Raw genomic sequence first — 23861 nt, 5'->3', positions numbered from 1 at the left:
CATTTTCATACTCTTGACTAAAGGCCAAGTGTCAATTTAGACTAGGTTTTGGACTGGGCTGCCTCAAATTTACAGGCTTGATTCCATTTCTTTCAACTCCTAGCCCTCTATCTAATGCAGTACTTCTCAAATAGTGGGGCGCGCCCCCCCCCAGGGGGGCGCAGAGCGATGCCAGGGGTGGCGCATGTGACCTCGGGGAACATGCTTTTTTTTTATTTATTTATTTATTTTTTTTAATGCCGTACTAGAATAAAGTGTACTTGCACATCCACTCAGCTGGTGGCAGTGGCGCTCTCATTTTCAAAGTGCGTGCAGTATTTTTAAAGTAAGCAAGAGCACACAGAAGAGAGAGATGAAGAGCTGTGCGCCGTTTTCGAAAGTCGTTTTCCGGCCGGTGTTAGCGCACTATCCTATTCCCCTCACTAGCCACTCGCGGGGGCCTGCGCTTGTCAGTTCCTTATTCTCGCTATATGATTATACAACTTTAACATTTGTTAATAATATGATCTGTGTGTAGTATCATCGATCGCTTTTCCTTTTTAAATGGGCACTTTTAAGCGAACGCAAGAAGTAACAACGGGAACATTTTTAAACAGGCATTTCACGGGAGAGCATTTCGACTCTTCGGCCAATCATATAGCGAGAGCGAGTGGCCAGTGAGGGGAAAAGGATAGTGAACCTACACCGGACTTACGCAGCGACCCACTGTCTTCTCACGTGTCCGCCCGAGAAGTGCCATTTTCGGCTTGGGATCGTCGCGACGACCGCCCTCACCTACGGTTCTCCCTCGGCCGCCGAGAATGCTCTTTTTTTGGGCCGTTTGCCTTTTGGCTTTGACATTTAATACAGTGGTAGATGAGGAAATACCATTGTTTACTGTGTCTAAAAATGACTATAGCGGACAGCCGGAAGCCAAATCAATTAAGACCCCACTTAAAGACATTAGACCCCAATCTCATTGATAAGCCGCTTGGTTGTTTTTCAGCGAAAACGTGACGAATATTGCCAACAATCGTCCCGCTTTGTCAGTGTTATATCAGTAAACCAGTGAGCACTGTTAGCATGCAAAATAACCCCACGCCATTGCAAACTGGAGGTGATACTGTGAGCAGCGAAAATAAAAACTGTCCTTCTGTCCAAAGACACTTTTTTTTTCTATTCAGTTTTGTTTATACGGTAAAATTTTTTGGCATATTGTCCTCATGAGTTAATGTTTCTAATCAATTTAAATGTTATTATTTACTGATTATATTTTTCAGTATCAAATGGTCAAAAATGTACCTTGAGTATTTTTACAGTTTGGATGTGACTTTTTTTTCTAATTCAGGCAAATTGATGCGCGTTAAGTCTTTTCTGTTACAAACAAAACAATGTTAATAAAGTTATACTTTATAAGTTGATCTCTGTTATTTTCGCTAATAGAAAAAAAGGACACAATGTGAGGCAGAGGTGTACTTATAATAGTAATATTATAGACAAATGATACTATTTACAATGGCAGCAGAGTTTGGGGGGGACACGAAACATTTACGTCTTCTTGGGGGGGCGTAACAGAAAATAATTGAGAAGCACTGATCTAATGGGAGAAGAAACTGGTTTGCTCAGTGGAAGGTTGACTCACACTTGATATGAGGAAGTAGAACGAGGCAGCGTGCACTGCGCAGATAATTAAAAAAAAAAAAAACATTTTACGCCATGAAAATAGTATGTGATGCAACTATGCGACCATAAAATGAGAATGTAGACATGATGAACAACCACAATGGGAGTATATCAAACTCTCATGCGATACATTAAAACTGTTCAGACCCAAACAACACTCAGATTCCTATTCTCCGTGTCTAAGCAGCTAACAGGACAGGTTAAAAATAAAATAATTAAAAGATAAAAGAATGCAGAGGAAAAAAATGTCATTTTCCAATGTGAAAACTAATTGTAAAACACCAAATTTACTCGTAGTAAATTTAAAATATTTCAACAGGAATTTGCTATATCGGTTTTGAATTTGGAAAAAAAAAATTAATGAATTTCAAAGGGTTCGGTGAATGCACACGTGAAACCTGTGGGGTTCGGTACTTTTAGCAAGGTTAAGAACCACTGTCCTAGACAATTAGTGGCGTACAATATTGCATGTACATGTGTTTGGTTGCTGGACGAAGATTTTGATGGGCTGTTTAGTCAACACTGAAAAATGTCTGACATTTAAGGTAATTAAATCTTTTTGGAACTTTTTTAGGGAGTTACCCTTTCAGAAGGGAGACATCGTGTACATCATTAGACAGGTAGATCAGAATTGGTATGAAGGGGAACATCATGGAAGAGTTGGGATTTTCCCTCGAAGTTACGTTGAGGTAATTTGACTGATTGACTGTAACTGATTGACAGAGTTATTTTGCCTTTTAAGAACATTTGCGTGTTTTTATAGCTCACTTAGAGTTGCTATGTCTTCTTGCACAGCTCCTGCCCCCCACTCAGAAAGCACAGCCTAAGAAAAGTGTGCCAGTGCAGGTGCTGGAATACGGAGATGCTATTGCTCGCTTTAACTTCGCGGGAGATACGGTAGTGGAGATGTCTTTCAGAAAGGTATGAAAAAGTCAGCATGTACAGTGGTATGAAAAAGTACCTGAACCTTTTGGAATTTTTCACATTTCTGCATAAAATCACCATCTAATCTAATCTTTGTCAAAATCACAGAGATGAAAAAAGAGTGTCTGCTTTAACTAAAACCACCCAAACATTTATAGGTTTTCATATTTTAATGAGGATAGCATGCAAACAATGACAGAAGGGGGACAAATAAGTAAGTAACCCCTTTGCCTAAGGAGATGTCAAGAGCAAATGAAACCAATTATTACCAAACAATTTAAGTCAGGCGTGTGCCCAGTCACTAATGAGTGGTTTAAAGCTGCCCTGCCCACTATAAAACACAGACCTGGTAAGAATTGTGTTGATGAGAAGCATTGTCTGATGTGCATCATGGCTCGGTAAAGAGCTGTCTGAAGACCCGCTATCAAGGATTGTTGATTTGTATGAAGCTGAGAAAGGATACCAACCCATCTCTAAAAGTCTGGATGTTCATCAATCGACAGCCAGAGAAATTGTCTATAAATGGAGAGCTTTTGGCACTGTTGCTTCTTTCCCAGCTTCTATCACAGCTCACCAACATCAACACCTCATCCCCACCGTGATGCATGGTGGAGGGAGCATCATGATTTTGGGCTGTTTGCTACCTCAGGGCCTGGACAACTTGCAATCATGAATGGAAGAATTAATTCAAAAGTTTTGCAGGAAAACCTGAGGCCACCTGTCACAGAGTTGAAGCTAAAAAGAGGATGAATGCTGCAACAAGATAATGATCTAAAACACAGAAGTAAATCAACTTCAGAATGGTTTCAGAAGGATAAAATACACGTTTTGGAATGGCCAAGTCAAAGACCAGACTTGAACCCTGTTTAGATGCTGTGGCATGACCAAAAGACAGCGATTGGGAATCTGACTGAGCTACAGGTGTTTTGTAGAGATGAATGATGAGATGCTGCTCAATGGGGGGGTACAAAATATTCTTTCCCCATTCTGTCATTGTTTGCATACTATCCTCATTAAAATATGAAGACCTATAAAGGTTTGAGTGGTTTTAGTTAAAGCAGTTTTTTCATCTGTGTGATTTTGACAAGATCAGATCATATTTGATGGTGATTTTATGCAAAATGTGAAAAATTCCAAAAGGTTCAGATACTTTTTCAAACCACAGTAGAAACACTAACCTGTTTATTTTGTGACACCTCGAGCATACACACATGCAAACACAAGAGAATTTAATTTGATGCAAGCACGTGTTGTATGTATGCTGATTTGTTCCTCTAAAACGTATGCAGGGAGAAAGGATTACGCTGATTCGGAGAGTGGACGAAAACTGGTATGAAGGCAAAATCTCAGGCACAAACCGCCAAGGAATCTTCCCTGTCACTTATGTCGAAGTGCACAAACGGCCACGTGTGAAAAATGGCTTGGATTACCCGGACCCTCCACTTTCTTCCTCGCCACAGCGCAGCACTAATGCTTCCCCTCAAGTAAGGACCTACAACACAACAGTGTTGACCCCATCTTTGTTCACCTTGACGCCGACTTTTAGTTTTCATTCTTCTGTCTTGTCAAGTTTTCTCATCCTTTTCTTCATTTTCTTCCTCTCACACCCACCTCATCTTGTAAAGTTGTATCGTAATCGGCTGACCACTTCACCGCTGCCCCTCCCTCGCTCCCCCTGCCGGTCTGTGTCCCCTGAGGTCCACGCTGTCTCCTCTGAGTGGATCTCTCTGACCGTGGGCGGTGGAAGCCCACCCGCTGCCCCAACGCCCCCTTTGCCTCCTCTGCCCTCTGTGTCTTACCGGTGCGGCGAATACCTGCCCCCTCCATACTCTGCCAGCCCTGTGCCACCCATCACCGGCAGCCCATATTGCATCTCTCCCATGACCTCGCCATCTGCCTCTCCTCTACCCCCACCGTACCCACCCAGGCCCAACTCCGCAACTCCTTTCCTCACTTTCACTCCTCCTCAAGGGGAGAGTTTCCTGCTCTCACCACCATCATCACATCTGTCACGTAGCATTAGCCCTTGTGGTGGGCCAGTGTTGGAGGGTTGGCTGGAAGGTGCAGAGGGGAACGGGGGTTGTGCCGTCCCTGGGAACAGACAAAATAGCCCCGCAGAGGTACCTTCTGCATGGTGTGCCGTGATAGAACTCAGGCTCACTCTGGGATTTTGGGACCCTTCCAATAAGTGTTTGCTGATGTAGTGCGGCTAACATTTGTGTGTGGAAGATAGATCTAACATGAGTGTTTTGATCGTTGAATTACGCTGTAAAAGAATCTGTTTAAAAAAATAAAAAAACATGAAATTTACGGCAAAATATTGGCATGTGTGGTTGCCAGAATTGTACTGTTCAAAAATCGGGAAAAACTGCCAAAGATTTACCGTTAAATTAACAACAAACTAGCGTAAAAAGATCTATATTTTATCTGTTCTTTTACAGCAAACGACTTTAAAAAGTACGTCTGTGTAATGCCTGACATAGACTTCACTATCATTTGACGAAACAGCTCCTACAGACATTGCGCCAAGGCTTCTAATAGGGGGCTAGGCCAGGCAGAGCTACGTGAAAGCTTTCACTGCGATAAACTCAAAAGACACGCTGCGTTCTAATGCTGGATTTAGGTGGAAACAGGATGAAAGTTTGTGCATGCTAGCAAGCAGGAGAGTCTCAAGAGTGATTTGGCCGAGGATTCTAGGTAATTATTATATAAAATAGCACCATGCATGCACTTTGAAACGTTGTGGAAAAAAATGAAATGGCTGGAAAAAATTAGCGTAACTTTAGCTTGAAATATTAACGTAAAATGAATGATAAAGTGCCTGGTTTTTTGCCTTTAGCCAAGAATCTAGACTGTTTTGCGTTTATATCTATAGAAATTCCGGGATTTACGCATTTATTTACAAGACTTTTCAACTTAAAAAGCTCTTTGTTTTATGATGGCCGCCTTGTTGAATTTTGTATCCATAAACAATAGCGTAACTTTACGTTCAAATACCGGTAATCAGGTAATTTTCGTCTAACTGCCTGTTTTTGTCAGAATAACTAGTAAATTAGACATTTCTGCATCCACAGAAAAAACTATTCAGCTTTACGTATTTTATGTAACATTTCAATCTAAAAATGACGAGGGCCAGATAGCCGGCAAGTCGTGCTGAGGCAATAGTGACATCGGAGTCAACCTAAATAAGTCGTGATTGTGTATAGAAAAATGAGACAAAAAAATAATTTTTGTTGAGTAAAATTAAGATTATACTGCATGCTTTCCTCAAGTATTAAGTTTCTGATGTGAAAATTGAGTGATTTATTAGCTGTTGAAAACGTATGTCAAAAATGCAGTAAATTAAAAAAATAAGTCTGAGTTTTGGGCAAAAACGTTTATGTTATAACTTATGTGTTAAATATTGCTATTGATCTTAAAAATGTAGGTGATTATTAGGGCTGTCAAAATTATTGCGTTAACGGGCGGTAATTAATTTTTTCAATTAATCACGTTAAAATATTTGACGCATTTAACGCACATGCTTAACGCACATGCCCCGCTCAAACAGATTAAAATGACAGCACAGTGTCATGTCGACTTGTTACTTGTTTTTTGGTGTTTTGTCGCCCTCTGCTGGCGCTTGGATGCGACTGATTTTATGGGTTTCAGCACCATGTGCACCGTGTAATTACTGACATCAACAATGGCAAGCTACTAGTTTATTTTTTTATTGAAAATTTTACAAATTTAATTAAAACGAAAACATTGAGGGGTTTTAATATAAAATTTCTATAACTCGTACTAACATTTATCTTTTAAGAACTACAAGTCTTTCTATCCATGGATCGCGTACTAACATTTATCTTTTAAGAACTACAAGTCTTTCTATCCATGGATCGCATTAACAGAATGTTAATGTTAATGCCATCTTGTTGATTTAAACAAATACAGTACTTGTGTACAGCATGTTGAATGTATATATCCGTCTTGTCTTATTTTTCCATTCCAACAATAATTTACAGAAAAATATGGCATATTTTATAGATGGTTTGAATTGCGATTAATTCATTTTTAAGCTGTGATTAACTCGATTAAAATTTTTAATCGTACGCAGTGTTTGGCAGCCTCTCTGTATTTGGTGATTTATGTGCATCTAGTGTAAAATCTGTGAGTTTTATTGCCATTTTAAGTTTTGTTACACTTATATAAAAAATAATTAATCGGGATTTTATCAGGGAACGACTTTGAATTTTGTCGATGCCGCTGCTCATGGAGACTCATATGTGCCTAAGGGACGTGCCTGTTTTGGTTTTAGGTCGATAGCGGCTTTGTATAACTTTTAGACCGGCGTGCTCTGTCGCTTTCATTGGAATTGTTTTTTCTGTCTTGTCTATAGCGAATTTGTTGATCCTAGAGCAGACGATCGTCACTCTATAATACAAAGTGCCTCCGTGGCTATTACTGATTGACAGCTGTTTGTCTCGCCCCACATCAGATCAGATATCGGACCATGCTCTACGCTGCAGTACGTGGTGATCAGGCAGGCTTTGGTCTTGCAGTGTGACAACTCATCCGTTCCAAGACACACTGCAACATCATGACACAATGTTGTGTAATTTGACACTCCGATCGTCAGGCAAGACCAAAAACAATGTGTAGTCTGGGAAAGGCATAAGCAGTCTGTCTCATTCTTACATCTCTCCAATCAAGATTTTTAATTGTGGCAGTCAAGCTTGCTGACCACTGAGCTAAAAGTCCAATCTAGTTTCAGTCGCCACACGCACTTTTACATTCTTAAGGAGTAAGGTTTTTCTAACTTCCAGGTTCTTGCTCTGTAATCTGGAGGCTTGACTGCCAAAATGGCTCTGTGGATTCGAATCCTGATAGAGAGGGAGGAGAATGAAAAAAGGCGCACAAAATGTGATTACATCAGTGTTTAAAAAAAAATGACAATATTAAATTTTTCCTTTTATGATTTTCTATTAAAAAAACTATTTTAAAATTGATAGGCACTATACAATACAGTCAGTGTAAAAAATATTAAATTTTTCCTATTATAATTTTACTATTTTAAAAAAATATATATTTTAAGATTTATAGGCAATATGCAATTTTGATGTGTATTTTATACTTTTCCATTTTTCCACGGTAAAATTCTGGCAATTATAGCTACCATTATTTTACCATAAGTGTAGAATAGAAACTTTACAACATTGTTGTTGGGTGCAGTTTTGCATGTAGTGTGCAACTAACCCACAGTTGTTTAGATTGTTGCTTGTGTTTCTCGATCATTTGTTATGCATCTCAGTCTGATCGTTTGATGGTCGGTATTCATACGACATACAGCATATTTCAATCAGTGACTAAAAGATGGATACTTGTAGAGCTCTTTTCCAAACCTTGTCATTCTGTGATGTAAAATGAAATATGGTGCAATCCTGAAAGATTTTTTTTCTCTCACTAATTATTATTATTATCATTATTCACTAATGAGATGTCGTTTTTCTTGCAGCTACCGCCAAATGACGTTGATCACCACGGACGGAATTCCAGAAGCCCTGTAATGCTGTTTGATATCCACGATAACAACAACATGAACTCATTGGCAGTAAGTTTCTTTCCCATTCAATCTTTGGGCATGATTAAGCCCGATTTTATATTAATGCAATTGCTAAGTTTCAACTCACTTCATTTATTCAAACATTGTACAGTTTGAATCATTCATATTCATCTTCACTTTGCTGCGAAACATTCAAATGCAATCTTCAAGAGCTGCATCTACTTTTTTTTTTTTAATACTGCATGCATATTCTCAAAGTAAATACTCAAACTAATATTTCATTTTTCCTGTACATGAACTCACTGCTTGTCTTGCCTTTCCATGCTTTCCTTCCTGGTCTCCACGTTCATCTGCTCTTCTGTGACTTTTAACGGATCACTTCCTTTTCCTCTTTTCTACTCACTGGACCTGCTTTCCTGTCCCCATTTGCCCCTTCACTCTTTGTACGCCTTCATTTATTCCCTTCCTTTCAACCTAAACCTCTACTGGGACTCACCTACTACTACTACTACTAGGAGGCAGTGTGTAATGAGATCTTGAATATAGCTGAGACCTCAGTGAGGTACTGCAGCAAGTTTTCCCACCACCCTCTCAACGCACTTCACAGACTGCACTCCCACCCCAGTAAACAATCTCTCATCATTTCCCAGCAACCCCTGTCCCACAGCAGCAGCCCAGAGCCAAGCCGTCTCAACGGTGGAACGTAAGTATGACCAACAGCATGTACATTTTGTTGTTAAATCAACACAAAATTATTGGGAAGTGTGATCATTACAACTATACTGTATTAGGACGTTAACATAGAAGCATGCATGGCATTTGTTCAGAAGTTGCAGCCACCAAAAACATTGAAAATGACAACAATAAAACCATATACAGTGGGGCAAATAAGTATTTAGTCAACCACCAATTGTGCAAGTTCTCCTACTTGAAAAGATTATAGAGGCCTGTAATTGTCAACATGGGTAAACCTCAACCATGAGAGACAGAATGTGAAAAAAAAACTGAAAATCACATTGTTTGATTTTTAAAGAATTTATTTCCAAATTATAGTGGAAAATAAGTATTTGGTCACCTACAAACGAGCAAGATTTCTGGCTGTCAAAGCGGTCTAACTTCTTCTAACGAGGCTCCACTCGTTACCTGTATTAATGGCACCTGTTTTCACTCATTATCGGTATAAAAGACACCTGTCCACAATCTCAATCAGTCAGATTCCAAACTCCACTATGGCCAAGACCAAAGAGCTGTCGAAGGACACTAGAGACAAAATTGTAGACCTGCACCAGATTGGGAAGACTGAATCTGCAATAGGTAAAACCCTTGGTGTAAAGTAATCAACTGTGGGAGCAATTATTAGAAAATGGAAGACATACAAGACCACTGATAATCCCTCGATCTGGGGCTCCATGCAAGATCTCACCCCGTGGCGTCAAAATGAAAACAAGAACGGTGAGCAAAAATCCCAGAACCACACGGGGGGATCTAGTGAACGACCTACAGAGAGCTGGGACCACAGTAACAAAGGCTACTATCAGTAACACAATGCGCCGCCAGGGACTCAAATCCTGCACTGCCAGACGTGTCCCCTGCTGAAGCCAGTACACGTCCAGGCCCGTCTAAGGTTCACTAGAGAGCATTTGGATGATCCAGAAGAGGACTGGGAGAATGTGTTATGGTCAGATGAAACCACAATAGAACTTTTTGGTAGAAAAACAAGGTTCTCGTGTTTGGAGGAGAAAGAATATTGAATTGCAGCTGAAGAACACCATACCCACTGTTAAGCATTGGGGTGGAAACATCATGCTTTGGGGCTGTTTTTCTGCAAAGGGACCAGGACGACTGATCTGTGTAAAGGAAAGAATGAATGGGGCCATGTATCAAGAGATTTTGAGTCAAAATCTCCTTCCATCAGCAAGGGCATTGAAGATGAGACGTGGCTGGGTCTTTCAGCATGACAATGATCCCAAACATACAACCAGGGCAACAAAAGAGTGGCTTCGTAAGAAGCATTTCAAGGTCCTGGAGTGGCCTAGCCAGTCTCCAGATATCAATCCCATAGAAAATCTGCGGAAGGAGTTGAAAGTCCGTGTTGCCCAATGACAGCCCCAAAACATCACTGCTCTAAAGGAGATCTGCATGGAGGAATGCGCCAAAATACCAGCAACAGTGTGTGAAAAGCTTGTGAATAGTTACAGAAAACGTTTGGCCTCCGTTATTGCCAACAAAGGGTACATAACAAAGTATTGAGATTAACTTTTGGTATTGACCAAATACTTATTTTCCACCATGATTTGCAAAGAAATTCTTAAAAAATCAAACAATATGATTTTTGGGGGTTTTTTCCCATATTGTCTCTCATGGTTGAGGTTTACCCATGTTGACAATTACAGGCCTCTCTAATATTTTCAAGTGGGGAACTTGCACAATTAGTGGTTGGCTAAATACTTATTTGCCCCACTGTATGGGCATGTTGGTAGAGATCTCAGCAATACAATGGTAGACAATGCAATGTATTGTACAGTGTGTACCAAAAAATTATATATCTTAAAGCAAATATAGCAAGTATATCAGAAACTACTGAATCTAGCTCAATGAAATTAAACTTTTAAGGCGTAGAACATATAAAAGAAACACTTGGTAACTTCTTAGTTTTGTTCGTTTTTAGCGACACCGGTGGACAAAAGCTGTAGTATAGTAGTGTTTTGCCTTTAGGAAGACTGCATTTCCCATTAGGACCAGTGCTGCGTTTTCCATGAGGACCAGCGCACACTAGCATAGTGTCGTACAATTATAATGGTCGCTTGCAGATGGATTAAACAACATTTTTGTTTCCAGCAGTTGTGTGAAGGATGAAAAGTAATGAGGTGGTAAATCCAGTGGTGGCTAACAATAGCCTATGAAGGTTAGAAACGATGTGGCTAACACACCCCTCCACTCCACTCCACTCGAACTCCTCGACGAGTTCGGTTGGGGGCGGGTCGTCACGCCAGCGAGTGAAAGCCGGGCCAATGTTTATTCTTGAGTATCCTTTATCCTGGGAGCCTCTCTTATTTTTTCCTCCTCGGACAAAACATTTTGCCTCTATTGCTCTGCCATCTTTGCAAAATTCTCATGAAAGCGTTAGCATCGACTTCTGTCTTTATAATGAATGGGGGAAGTGACGTATGACGTAAGGGGGTCAGCACATTTGTAGTTTTTTTGTGTGGGAGGGCTCTTGCCACTCTCCTCAAAGTTAATTTAGTGCCAGTGAAAGAGATACAGACCCCCTCAAGATACAGTAAAAAAGATGTCATTCAACTAGTTGTCAGTCGACATATCTTCACTCATGTTATGAAAATATTTTGTAAAGGTTGAAAAGTTACCTAATGTTGCTTTAAATGTCATTATTTGAAATTTGAAGGAGAAATTCAGTTTTTAAATGCTATGATCAATTTCAAAAGTGTTAATATTTGTAGTAGTAAAGTTCTTGCCAAACACACAGCCTTTCTTTTTAAATTTTTCGGACCAGGTTTAAATTTGTTTGCTAGTTAGTGGAATGTTTCTTAATTTTGCATTGAAATACTTGACCTACTTTGCAAGTAAATGACTTTTCTCAGTCTGACAAACCTTAAATGTATAATTTTGATATGTTTCTTCAAATTTTGTGAAAATTATTACACTATTGACCAGTGAAATTATGTCAATTCTTTGGCGAGATATAGTTTGCGTGTTTATCATGGTAAATAGATGCCTACTTATGATTGGTTACCACTTACTCCTGCTGCAAAATATGGTATTTTTTTCATAATTGCTAGGTAGCGCCATTTCAAACAAATATATACACATATACATACAAACTTGAAAAATAAAACCCGTAATTTCAAAATACTCATGTAGATTAATAGGCAAGTGTGCCAAATTTGTGAAGAAGATAATGAAGCACTCTGAACTTTCTGCAAAATGAAAAATAGTTTGGAAATGGTCGTTGAAAATATCAACCATATTATCAATAGAATACATTAAAATTTGACAAATTTTAATAAAACAAAAACATTAAGAGGGGTTTTAATATAAAATTTCTATAACTTGCACTAACATTTATCTTTTAAGAACTACACGTCTTTCTATCCATGGATCGCTTTAAGAGAATGTTAATAATGTTAATGCCATCTTGTTGATTTATTGTTATAATAAACAAATACAGTACTTATGTACCGTATGTTGAATGTATATATCCGTCTTGTGTCTTATCTTTCCATTTGAACAATAATTTACAGAAAAATATGGCATATTTTATAGATGGTTTGAATTGCGATTAATTACGATTAATTCATTTTTAAGCTGTAATTAACTCGATTATAATTTTTAATTGTTTGACAGCCCTAATTAAAATGTGTTTGTCATAGGTTTTACATTGAAAATAGGAACCTAAATTGTTACTTAGGAGTAAAACCAGAAAATGTCCATTTTTGGTCTTGTACCTCCTTAAGAATGTCTAGTCAAAAGACAGAAATAAAGAGCCATATGGTGGATTTGTCATTTATCTGATTCTTTATTACTGCTCTCAGATTTCCGTCCTTTCTTAGTGTTTACCAGTGTTTCCTCTACTTTGCTCCACTCCAGCTTCCAAGCTCTGTACAGTTACGCGCCGCAGAACGAAGACGAGCTCGAGCTGCAAGAGGGAGATCTCGTCAGCGTCATGGAGAAATGTGATGACGGCTGGTTTGTTGGTATGTACCGCAGGCCTTACATTCCTGACGAATGCAGTCAGTCTTACTGGGTCATCTCGTATGTTTCTATAGTGGGCTTCTGCCGACTGATCTTAATCCTTTGAACCCTTTCATGCACGGAATATGATTTATTTATTTTTTTTGTCTTACATGTTTTGTTTTGTTTTTAGATTTTTGCCTCGGGGACAAAATTCTGCTGCTTTGACAAACAATTGTAGTGCTATGCAATGGTCAATAAGAAAATACACAAATAATTTTAAGTAAATTATAAAAATTAACTGAAGGATACATTTTGACAACAACAAAAAAATCTGCAACTTAAAGCAACACTTGGTAACTTTTCACCTTAAAAAAATCTTTTCATAACATTTGTGATAATATGTCGACTGACAAATAGTTGAACGACACCTCTTTTATCTTATCTCTGATCTTATTCTAATACTACTAATAAATAGTTCGGTTGGGGTGGGGTGGGTTAGCCACACGCTAAACGTCATATACTATTGTTTAGCCACAACTGGATCCATTACCTTATTACAATAGTCAAGTTTCCTGAGTGAAATGTGGGCGCCGCCATCTTGGAAAATGTCTGCCTCGCACTTCCGGTCCGGTTGACGTTAGCAGTGTGTTGACGATAATACTACGAAATCAAGCCACAGCAACCCATGGAATCTTCAAAAATTGATTCAGCATGACCTAGATGACACGTAGATGAGATTGGATGATAGTTCGTATCACTTAGTTGTCATTTGTGGACAAAATTATAACAACCTGTCAGCCTGTGTTGACGTGAGGTATAGATTGATACTACGGCCACTAGAGTGACCAAAATGAGGTGAAATTACAAATTATATTACATTTGCAGAATGCAAAGGCTGACACAGATTTTTTTGTTACAAGGAAATGCTACAAGGTATGTACATATGATATAAACACAAATAGTATGTCATTCTTTTTTTGCAGGCATTGATCACAATAAAACATTTGGACATGATTCCATTTCTTGTTTGATTTAAAACGATTGGTGCATGTGCAAAACAGGTCAATAAATCACATTTATAAAATTACTGCAAAAATAGCATATGAGTATGTGATATCAGACCGCAGAGCTCCGGAGCCTCGTCAACTTCTACCCGACATCAGCTCCAATAGCATATATTAAAGATGCTGCCGTTAACAAGTTCGTAGTTGGATCTCGGCGATCTCAGCGAACCACCGTCTGTCCCAATCCCTGCCTCTCTCTCGGCCGCTCCCGGGAATCGCTGTCCATCATCAAAGTGGAATGCACGTAGTTCGATAAATGTCCATCAACGTACAAGTCAAGTTGTCTTCCCTTGTCTAACAGCGTTTTCCAGCTGTAAACAAATGAATAAAAACTTGTAACACTTGGATTTATGCGGTGCATTCCAACACTATTAGCAACAGGCGGCTAGCATCAGTAGCAGAAGCTAGTTGTAGTAAAAATGATTAAACTTCGTAATTACAATCATCATCGTAATATCAATAGCAAAGGCAACAAGTCGTTTCATGCGCCAAATTTTAGGTTTCGTATTTTTGAAGCACATACCTTCCATAACAGCGGTGGCATGGCTGCAGGAGCGCCTAGGATGAGACGCATATACAGCCTGCAGTTTGGACGTCTCCCTCCCTCCCTCCGGTATTATGAGTACGAGCACCCATGGTTTGGAAAACGATATGGTACGGAGCATTGAGGCCTTGGCTTGGTTCTACATCCGCCTACATGAAAATAACATTCCCGGGATCGTGTATAAAGACATTCCAGCTTCGACTCCACCGCCATTGACTTCAATGGTAAACAGTCGGAAACAGAAGTTGTAGGCCTAAATAAGGAAGTAAAGCGGAAGTGCCTCGGAAACTTGTCTATTCATCCTTCACACAGCCGCTGGAAACAGAAATGTTAATTCATCTGCAGGCGGCCGGGAAATTGATTTTTGATTGATCGATGATTTTACGACACTGTGCGGGTGTGCGCTGGTCCTCAAGGGAAACGCAGCGCTGGTCTTCATAGGAAACGCAGTGTTCCTTAAGGCAAAACACAACTGCTTTTGTCCATCGGCGTCCCTAAAATCGACCAAAACTGAAAAGTTACCAAGTGTTGCTTTAAATGTTTTTTTTATTTTATTAAATAAAAAAAAACGCTCATTTAAAAAAGTGCCCTCATGAGTAATTAAAAAACATCATTTTATATATTTTATTTATATATTTAAATGAATTAAACTTTAAAAAATTAATTGAAACAAATTTGGGGGAAAAAAAGAACATTTGGATAATGTGTATTTTGCTATTGTAATTTTAATTATTTTTGTTTATTTGTTTTAAATATCTCTTGTGATCTCACATACTTAATTCTTTGACTGCCATTGATAGCAATAAACGTCCTATCCATTTTAACTTACCAGTTGAAATGGTTTCGACGTCTATTGACATCAGTAGGTGTTATTATCCATTTCCCTCTTTTACTAACTATCACAACACATAATCTGTGACTGGGCAGGCTGTGAATGAGTTAAACTCACAATTTTTGGTGGTGGTACTGTCCATGAAAGGGTTAATGTTCAAGCTCAGGGTACTGATTCGTTGCCTTATCGTGTTGTTTTGAGTAATTTAAAACAGTTATTTAAAACAGTTAATCAAATTAATTAGAACGTAAGCTTTATCAAAAGAGAAATCGTGGACGCTATTTTAGTGTGTTTTGTGAGTAGACAAAGCAAAAATCTGATATGTATTTTTGTTTATTTCCAGGTACCTCCAAGAGGACAAATCAGTTTGGGACTTTTCCTGGGAATTACGTAAAGGAGGTGAAACTGTAAAGCAACTGTAACACACGTTTGCTTGTAATGCTTTGGACGTGTGTTAGGGTAGTCACTTATCCAAATTTAATAGTTCATTCTTAAGAATGTAAAATTGCACAGTTAAAATTGTACAGTATACGCAATGCCCAAACAAAAGCATGATTTATACACATGCTGGTCTCTATATGAGTATATTCTTTGTGGAAATATACGTCAACATATTTTTCATCATGCACATACAAGCTTCCAATCACTTCATGTAATTTACACTACATATGTTTATGTAGCACCTCTGACTAAATCCAGCAGCACACCAGATGATGAATGACGCAATAGATTTTGTTACCTGAACTGGATTTAGGGTCTTTTTTGGGGGGTCTTTTAGCTGAAAAGTCAGCATTGCTAAAACATTCACAGTGTAAAATGTTTTCCCAACCTTTATCTCACTTGTGCATGCTTGGAATTTTTTTTTTTCCAAATATGCTTCCGCCTTCTATTTTTCTCAGCAACCACGTCTAACACAATCGAAGCACATGTTTAACAGTAACAAATATCTCATCATAGCAGAAGTCAACTGTGTAAATATTTCCAGACACTTTATCCTTTTATACCTCGTTTTAAAGCATTAGCATGTTTACTGACACTTGGCACAGTAAACATACCGTGTCATGGTAACCACAGGACAGGCGTGGTAGCATGTAACATCCTGCTGGGTAATTTTGGAAAATCCAACCAAACCAAACAACCACAGGATTAATCATGAACATTTTGAGGCTAACAGTGTCTCTCAGAAAATAGTGATTTTCAAAGCATCGTGAGATTCACACTACAGTATTTTCTGGACTATATGTTGGTTTTAAGTCGATCTCGTCAAAAAAATGCGTCATGATGGCAAAAAAACATAGACTAATAAAGTCACATTTTGAGGAGTAAAATGTTTGTCCTTCGCCAAGTAACGATACACAGTAACTAGTATTACTTCAAAATAATTGTATGGTTGCTTTACTCAACGTAGCACAGCCACGCAGAGCTAATGCTAAAGAGAGATTCCTTTAGATTAGCTAGCTTCAACGTTGCAGCAACTCAGCTCAACACAGGCCACTTTGTCTGCTTTTTTTCCAACTTTTGTATCTTGTACGCTGCCTTGTACTCATAGTTTTTGGTAACTCACAGCTGTTCTGTTACCTTAGCCCAAGGGTCCCCAACGACCGGGCTGCGGACCGATACCGGTCCGTGGCGCATTTGGTACCGGGCCGCGCAGAATTAATAATAATAATTATCATTATTATTATTATTAACGACTGAGTTCTGGCCGATTGACTTTGGCCTGTGCCGCTTAACACACCAATATTTCTGTCTACTCTAGATATACAACTACAGAATGGGAGGTCGTCATAGAAATGCATTGATTGGACTGTTAGCAGTACGTCATGTTCTGTATATGTATGTACGCTTGGCCTCGATAATAACGTATGACGTAGGTTGTCGCCCATTACATTTGTTCCCGGAAATAATTAGTCCCCACACTAGAATGACTGAAAAACACGTCTTTGGACAAATTTTTTAAGGGGAAAAGGGAACCTGACGAGCCAAAAGATGAGCCTGCAACCTTGAAGAAAACAAAATCTATGCTACTTCCCAATCACTAATGACCCACAAACTGCGGAGTGGATTCGTGAACCATATGTGAAAAAACCGAGTGATTCGAGCATGTCTGTGCAACAGGAATATCAGCTTGTAAAGATCACAAATCACGGCGACCTTAAACATACGTTTGAGACAACAACTCTACCGAGGTTCTGGATTAAAGTCATTTCGGAATATCCTGACATCGCTAAGAGAGCACTGAAACAAACAAAACAAGCTCACGCCTCCCACTGATTCAGCGGGTGAGTTGTATTTTCCCTGCACTTAACACAATGTGGCTAAAAACAAATGTTATTTTATATTTGCTGTATTTTTCCGCCGCACATTGCCGGTGTTCTGACAAATTTGGCATGCGCGTAAAGTTAAAAATGACCGCGAATGCAGCAATTCCAAAGTACACACTACAAACTTTTTTTAAAGAAAGGAATATTAACTTACGTTCGCCACGTTAGCTGCACACAACAACTGCACGCAGCTCTCTCACTTAACAACTTCGCCGTGTCGTTAAGCATTCATTTACGCCATTTTCGTGTTGCACATGTATGTTTATGATGTAAATAGTTTTTAGCACCGTTGGATAACATTAAGTCCAACTAAATATAACAGACGGCTTTTTTCACCGCCACAAAAGCTTTGGGAGCAAAATTTTATAAGGGTGCAAAATTTGCCAGAATACCGGTCCGTGAGAAAAAAGAGCCAAGTCACACTGGTCTGTGGTGCAAAAAAGGTTGGGGACCCCTGCCTTAGCCAAGCCGTACTAGATTCGCATTCACTTTGTAGTTTGTTTCAGTCATCCAGCTTGGCTCTAAAGTGTTCCTGCGTCGTCCCTTCTCCACTGAGGTCTCATTCTTCCTTCTCTCGGCTCCGAAGACAATTTAAGGCCACATTTACACCACAACGGTCTTACACAATAACGCAAAAGTGGCGTTTTGCTGTTATTTTAATTCCGTGTTTATGACCGTTATGCGTAGGGAAGACTGCGTGCACACGGATGCGCAAAAGTGCATGAAACCTCTTATTTGCTGATGCATTTTCAATTTTTTGCATGTTTAGCCCCACAAAACGCCATCTCCATGTAAACGACAGGGCTCTCTGGCAATGTTTTTGCGTTGTCACCCCCGTTAGCGTGTAAATGGCCCCTAAGACCAGATTTCTGTAGCTACTTGTATAGCTTATAAAAGTACCTATGATGGGTTGGAAAAGCAAGCCGAATAAATTGAAATAAAAACGCACCTAGAACCAGAGGTGGGTAGTAACGCGTTACATGTACTTCGTTACATTTACTTGAGTGACTTTTTGAGAAAAATGTACTTCTAAGAGTAATTTTACGAAGTCATACTTTTTACTTGAGTAGATTTGTGGAAAAAAAAATGCTACTTTTACTCAGCTACTTTGAGCTCCACAAGCGTCGTTACATTTATCCTCTTTATATTACATATTACTACTACATATGTATTTTTTTTTTTTTGCTAGCGATGCCAAGAGTAGATCTACTAATTTCACCAATGAGACATTACAGCAATAATCACTTGACTGTATTACACCAATCAGACGCAAGCTTGCGGTTCTATGATCACGCAAGCCTGTTCAATCACACATCTTTAAAGCACCGTAATAAATTTAGTATTTGACATAGAGCGCTGCCCTCAACATGATTCGAAAGCGCGGATCCCAGTTTTTATTTGGCACCGATTGACCACGCTTTTCAAACTAGGAACTATTTTCTCCACTAGAGGGCAGGGCACTCATGCTCTTTGGACGAATAATGCTTCATTACTGTGTTTTTTTGTCTCTCTTTAATCCAATGATAATTTTTTTATTTACCGTATTAGCCCGAATATAAGACGGTGTTTTTTGCATTGAAATAAGACTGAAAAAGTGGGGGTCGTCTTATATTCATGGTCTAGACGTTATACCCATTCACGACGCTAGATGGCGCCATTGAAGCGATGGTCTGTCATGAGAGATCTCGGCTACTCTGAAGTTTAACTAGTTTGCATTATTTTATTGCAATGTTTATCCTTATTCAGATTTGTTTCAAGACTACAGTTAAAGTTAGACTTCACTTTGATGGTTAATGCAGTTATTGCAATTTTGTTGTTTTATCACAATAGATTGGTTTATTTACATTTCAAAAACCAGAAGCCATTCATTTAAGAATGTGATTGCACTTTAGTTTACATATTTAAATGTTCAGATATTAAGATTTGAATGAGGCAAAATAACATGCTTTTTCTCTCAAATATGTTGTTATAATCATTACTGTAATTATTTTCTGTATAAAAATTAATTTGGTGCTCAAAAATTGTTTTCTCAAACTTGAGTCTTGAAAAATGAGGGGGTCGTCTTATAATCAGGGCCGTCTTATATTTGGGCCAATACGGTATTTGTCTTAATGCAGTTATGTAATGGGTTATTGTACAGTATCATTATAACAACAGTTATTAAAGATACGTTTGTGCTGGGAGAAAAGATGCCATTGTTTTAAAAAAAAACATAAATAAGCAGTTACTCACTGTTACTCATTACTTCAGTATTCTTTTCACTGGATACTTTTTTACTCGTACTTGAGTACATTTTTTTGGATGACTACTTTTACTCTTATTTGAGTAATATTATTTTGAAGTAACGCTACTCTTAAAAGTAAAATTTTTGGCTACTTTACCCACCTCTGCATAGAACTTAATACATTAAGTCAAACAACTAAATCGATAATAATTTCGTATCATTATAATTGTAGTTATAAATAATAAGCTTACCCTTTCTTGGTGTCTCTTACTCTTTCTTCTTAATCATAAGCCAAGAGTGCTCTGTAGCACCTAGTCATGGGTAATCTTTACTCCGTGCTCAATGTTAAATAATATTTTGGAAGATATACAAGTATATTTTACCAGCGCATAGGTTGCTCCTGAGTATAGGTCGCATGCCCAGCCAAACTATGAAAAAAAGTGTGACTTATGGTCCGGAAAATACAGCAGTGTTCCAGTTGTGTAAATGTATAGCTATTTAAGAGGCCTTTAACATATGGATAGATATTTTCGTAACTCAGGTTGGGTTTCCAAACTGATTTGAACAGTATAGTCAGCATAAGTGCACAATGAAACCAGTCAAAATCACATAGTGTAATCCAAAAACATGTATTGACTGTGATTCCCGATCTCCCTGCTGAATACTGCAGTCCTAACAATGTCCTTCTTAAATTCATCACCAACTCTGTGATATGCTTGACAAGCTGTATATTAGTTACTTAGTCATTTTTAGTGCTTGTTGCTCCAGTAAGTGGGCAGTTTAAAGAAAAGTCAATATTTATACTGTATGAGTGTTCAAGAGTAAATATCTAATCAGCATTGCCAGACTATCAGTAGCCCTTCAGTATTATAGAGTATGGAAGGATATTGCATTACAGCATATTAGCTACAGTTGTGCAGTGATGAGTTTCACATAATATGGTTTAAAATTTTATTTAAAAGGTAGCAATCTGCACTTCATCCTCACTGATGTGTGCTTTTTGAGGTAAAAAACAAGTGTTTCTTCCTGACCGTTGTCACAATGACTACAAAACACTGTATTATGAGTGTGCCTGTATAGTACTTATAGAATGTTCCGGTATTTGGTCATTAGTGTTGCACGGATACCAATTTTGGCTCCCAATTCTGTGTTGTATCGGCCGATACTGTACCATTACAACGATTTTTTGAGATTTTTTTCATTTAATACAAAATTTCTACACACTTACTTGAATGTAAAATAATTCAATCATGGCTTGGTCAGACACTGTTTAACTCATTGGCTGCCACTGACTGCACTAGACGTCCAATCCATTTGAAGTGGTAGGGTGGCAGCGAATAAACGAATATTCGCTTCCACCCTACCACTTCAAATGGACTAGATGCCTACATGTACTAAATTCATATAAAATCACAGTTAGAAGAATGATTAGATGCCACACAATCGGATTTCTATCATTATCTTAAAAAGGGAGACAAACGCTTCTTTTTTTACGACAGTATACGTAGCTGGTGGCCATCTTGGGTAGGGCAACTGGTAGTTGGAAACGAAATCTCAAAAAGTACATATTGCGCGGCATCGGCACGTTATTTCTTAGTAATCCCCTATACCGATAATGTCATTTTAGTGCCGTATCGGTGCAACACTAATTGTCACCTCACAAAAGCATGTTTTATTCTGTGCCGTTGACCCAACTGTTTTTTTTTAGGTTCTCACATAACTTGAGCTCATCCAATGTTTTATAATGTTCAAAGTCAGCTGACCTTCTCTCCTATTACAGAGCAACAGGAACATGATTGTGTAAAACAACTTGCTTGTGTCATTTTGTGCGTCGTAACACATCACAGGATGTATGAATGTACGATATTTGAATGTGATGCCGTGTATGCAAAATATGGTGAAAGGTCATCGTGAGTTGACGTATTGCATAAGAAGGATTGTAAATATTGTAAAATAAGAGATAGACTGCATCTGATGAGAGCTTCAGATGAAGCATTTTTAGTTACGTGCAGCGTTTTATCTACCTGAAGGATTTTGTCACAGTGTGAAACATTACTGAGCACAGGAAGTTTGATGCATAGGAACATTACGCTGCCATTCGTGAGCTCATAATGCCTTATGTTTGATGCAAAATTGTGCCTCATTTTATTCATGAGTATTTCTGAAATGTATCTGTCAAATACTTACGTTGTCATGCTTTCCCGATTTAGTTCTAGTCTCTATAGTGGAAGTATGTTCACTGAGAACTTGTTTTACTGAGCAAGTATCAAAAGCGTGAAATATTGCTTTCAATTTAATGATCATGCTATGATTGAATTTGTGTGCAACACAAAACCTGCAACGAGTTTGGTTTGTTTGCTTCCATTTGCAGTGTTGTTACATTGACAATATGAAAATAAAGATGCTATACACTGCTGTGGCTGTGTTACGCAGTATTTTATAAACCTTTCATGCAGAATTTTTTTTTTAAAAACACTTTCAGGGTCCTCATGTAACTCATTGGTTGCCATTGATGGCACTTGACATCCAATCCGTTTTGACTGGGAGGGGCAAATAAACGTTAGTTCGCCATTGCCGTCAATGGCACTGAAAAATGAGCATTTACAGTCAATTAGGTTGGACGTCTATTGCCGTCAGTGGCATGCAATGCGTTAAATACAGTACAGCGATCCCTTGTTTTTCGCAATTAATAGGGACCAGCACCTGCCGCAATAAGTGAAAAACCGCCCAAAAAAAAATTGTGTGTGTGTTGAATGTATTTATTCAGATTCAGCATTGGAAAGAGACACCTATTGGACATGTTTTTTAACTTTTCCCAAAGTATAATAAAAAAAAATACACTTTCATGTATATACATTATAATCAATGGTTTTTAATCACTTCAAATGTAATAATTATGACAAGTCTGTCCCACCGAATTATTTTTAAACAAGAATATAGTAGAAAAATGCTTGTCTTTGTTACATGCTTCATTGAGTGAGTCCAGTCAAATCTGCTCAAGATGCTCACTTACACACAATGAGTTGCCATACCAAATGTTTAACAAGCTAAACGATGATTGACGTATGTGGTGCTTTGAAGTTTCGGCTTCCAAGCATCTCTTGCAAGATCAAACCTTAACGTCTATCAATCATCGTTAACTTTAAAAGGCAACTCCAGTGCACTAACAGACCAAGAAAATCGCAGGAATATGTCATCGGATCGGGATAGCTCATCTGTATTTTTTTTTTTTTTTTTTTTTTTTTCTAAATGAAAAAAAAAATCTGTGATGGATTGTGGGCACGAAGTTTGAAGTGCAAAGTAGCGAAGGATCTCTGTACTATGAAAAGAAATTCAACTTTTAAAATTTATTTTGTTTCATTTATTTAGTTTTAATTAAAATTGTATTGTTATAAATTATTTTATATTTATAAAAATATATACATATAAAATACAATAATGATTAATAATGAAGGGGAAAAAATAGTTTTTTTTTTATAATCAAAATCTCTTTATTTTTTCGCAATACTAGCGCCTGGGTTTCCAGTTAAAAAAAAAAGACAAAATGGGATGAAAAATGGGGCTGACATCCAACACACACACAATAGAAAATAATAATAAATGAAATAATGGGGAAAAAAAATAAATAAATAAATAAACCATAAAATTAATCCCCATCACTGCCAGTGAGCTTCGTGACCATTGCACATTTGAGTTTTAGTAATGGTTTTGGATAATAAGTGTCAATACAATAAATTAAAGAGATGCCAAATTGTGGAATTGAATGAAATGATTTTTTTTTTTTAATTACCACAAATAGTCACTTGCTCTACAAGGGTTAAAGGTCTTCAGTGTCAACTTTTAAATATCTGTCCACTGCAGTGACCATTGTTTTTGAAAAGGGTTAAAACGTGTTGTGAATAGAACTATTAAATTGTCATCTTCAAAATCAAAATTCACACATATTTAGATTAGATTCATTCAACAGTAGCCTGTATAAACTTGACACTTTCAAGTTCAAACAAGTTAAGAACTTTGGCTGTGTTAGTAAACACACAATAAATGTTTGATTCA

General features: G+C 38.1%; 1 protein-coding gene across 12 annotated transcripts in view; it reads left to right on the top strand.

Annotated features, from left to right (window-relative positions):
• Window positions 1-22223, top strand: part of LOC130923491 (sorbin and SH3 domain-containing protein 1) — a 117844-nt gene extending 95621 nt beyond the window's left edge. For 9 of the 12 annotated variants that reach the window (XM_057849236.1, XM_057849240.1, XM_057849233.1 and 6 more), the window contains 8 exons: window positions 2237-2351; window positions 2458-2583; window positions 3876-4070; window positions 4212-4706; window positions 8081-8176; window positions 8644-8831; window positions 12734-12840; window positions 15604-22223. In XM_057849236.1, coding sequence (XP_057705219.1) covers window positions 2237-2351; window positions 2458-2583; window positions 3876-4070; window positions 4212-4706; window positions 8081-8176; window positions 8644-8831; window positions 12734-12840; window positions 15604-15671 — 1390 coding nt within the window. In that variant the 3' untranslated portion in view covers window positions 15672-22223. The remainder of the gene's footprint in view (window positions 1-2236; window positions 2352-2457; window positions 2584-3875; window positions 4071-4211; window positions 4707-8080; window positions 8177-8643; window positions 8832-12733; window positions 12841-15603) is intronic. The other 3 variants (XM_057849241.1, XM_057849243.1, XM_057849244.1) reach the window with 3 other exon arrangements.
• Window positions 22224-23861: the final 1638 nt, after the last annotated feature.

Source organism: Corythoichthys intestinalis, chromosome 10, assembly GCF_030265065.1.
Source record: "Corythoichthys intestinalis isolate RoL2023-P3 chromosome 10, ASM3026506v1, whole genome shotgun sequence".
Lineage (NCBI taxonomy): Eukaryota > Metazoa > Chordata > Actinopteri > Syngnathiformes > Syngnathidae > Corythoichthys > Corythoichthys intestinalis.
This window is presented reverse-complemented; position numbering and strand designations above follow the sequence as displayed.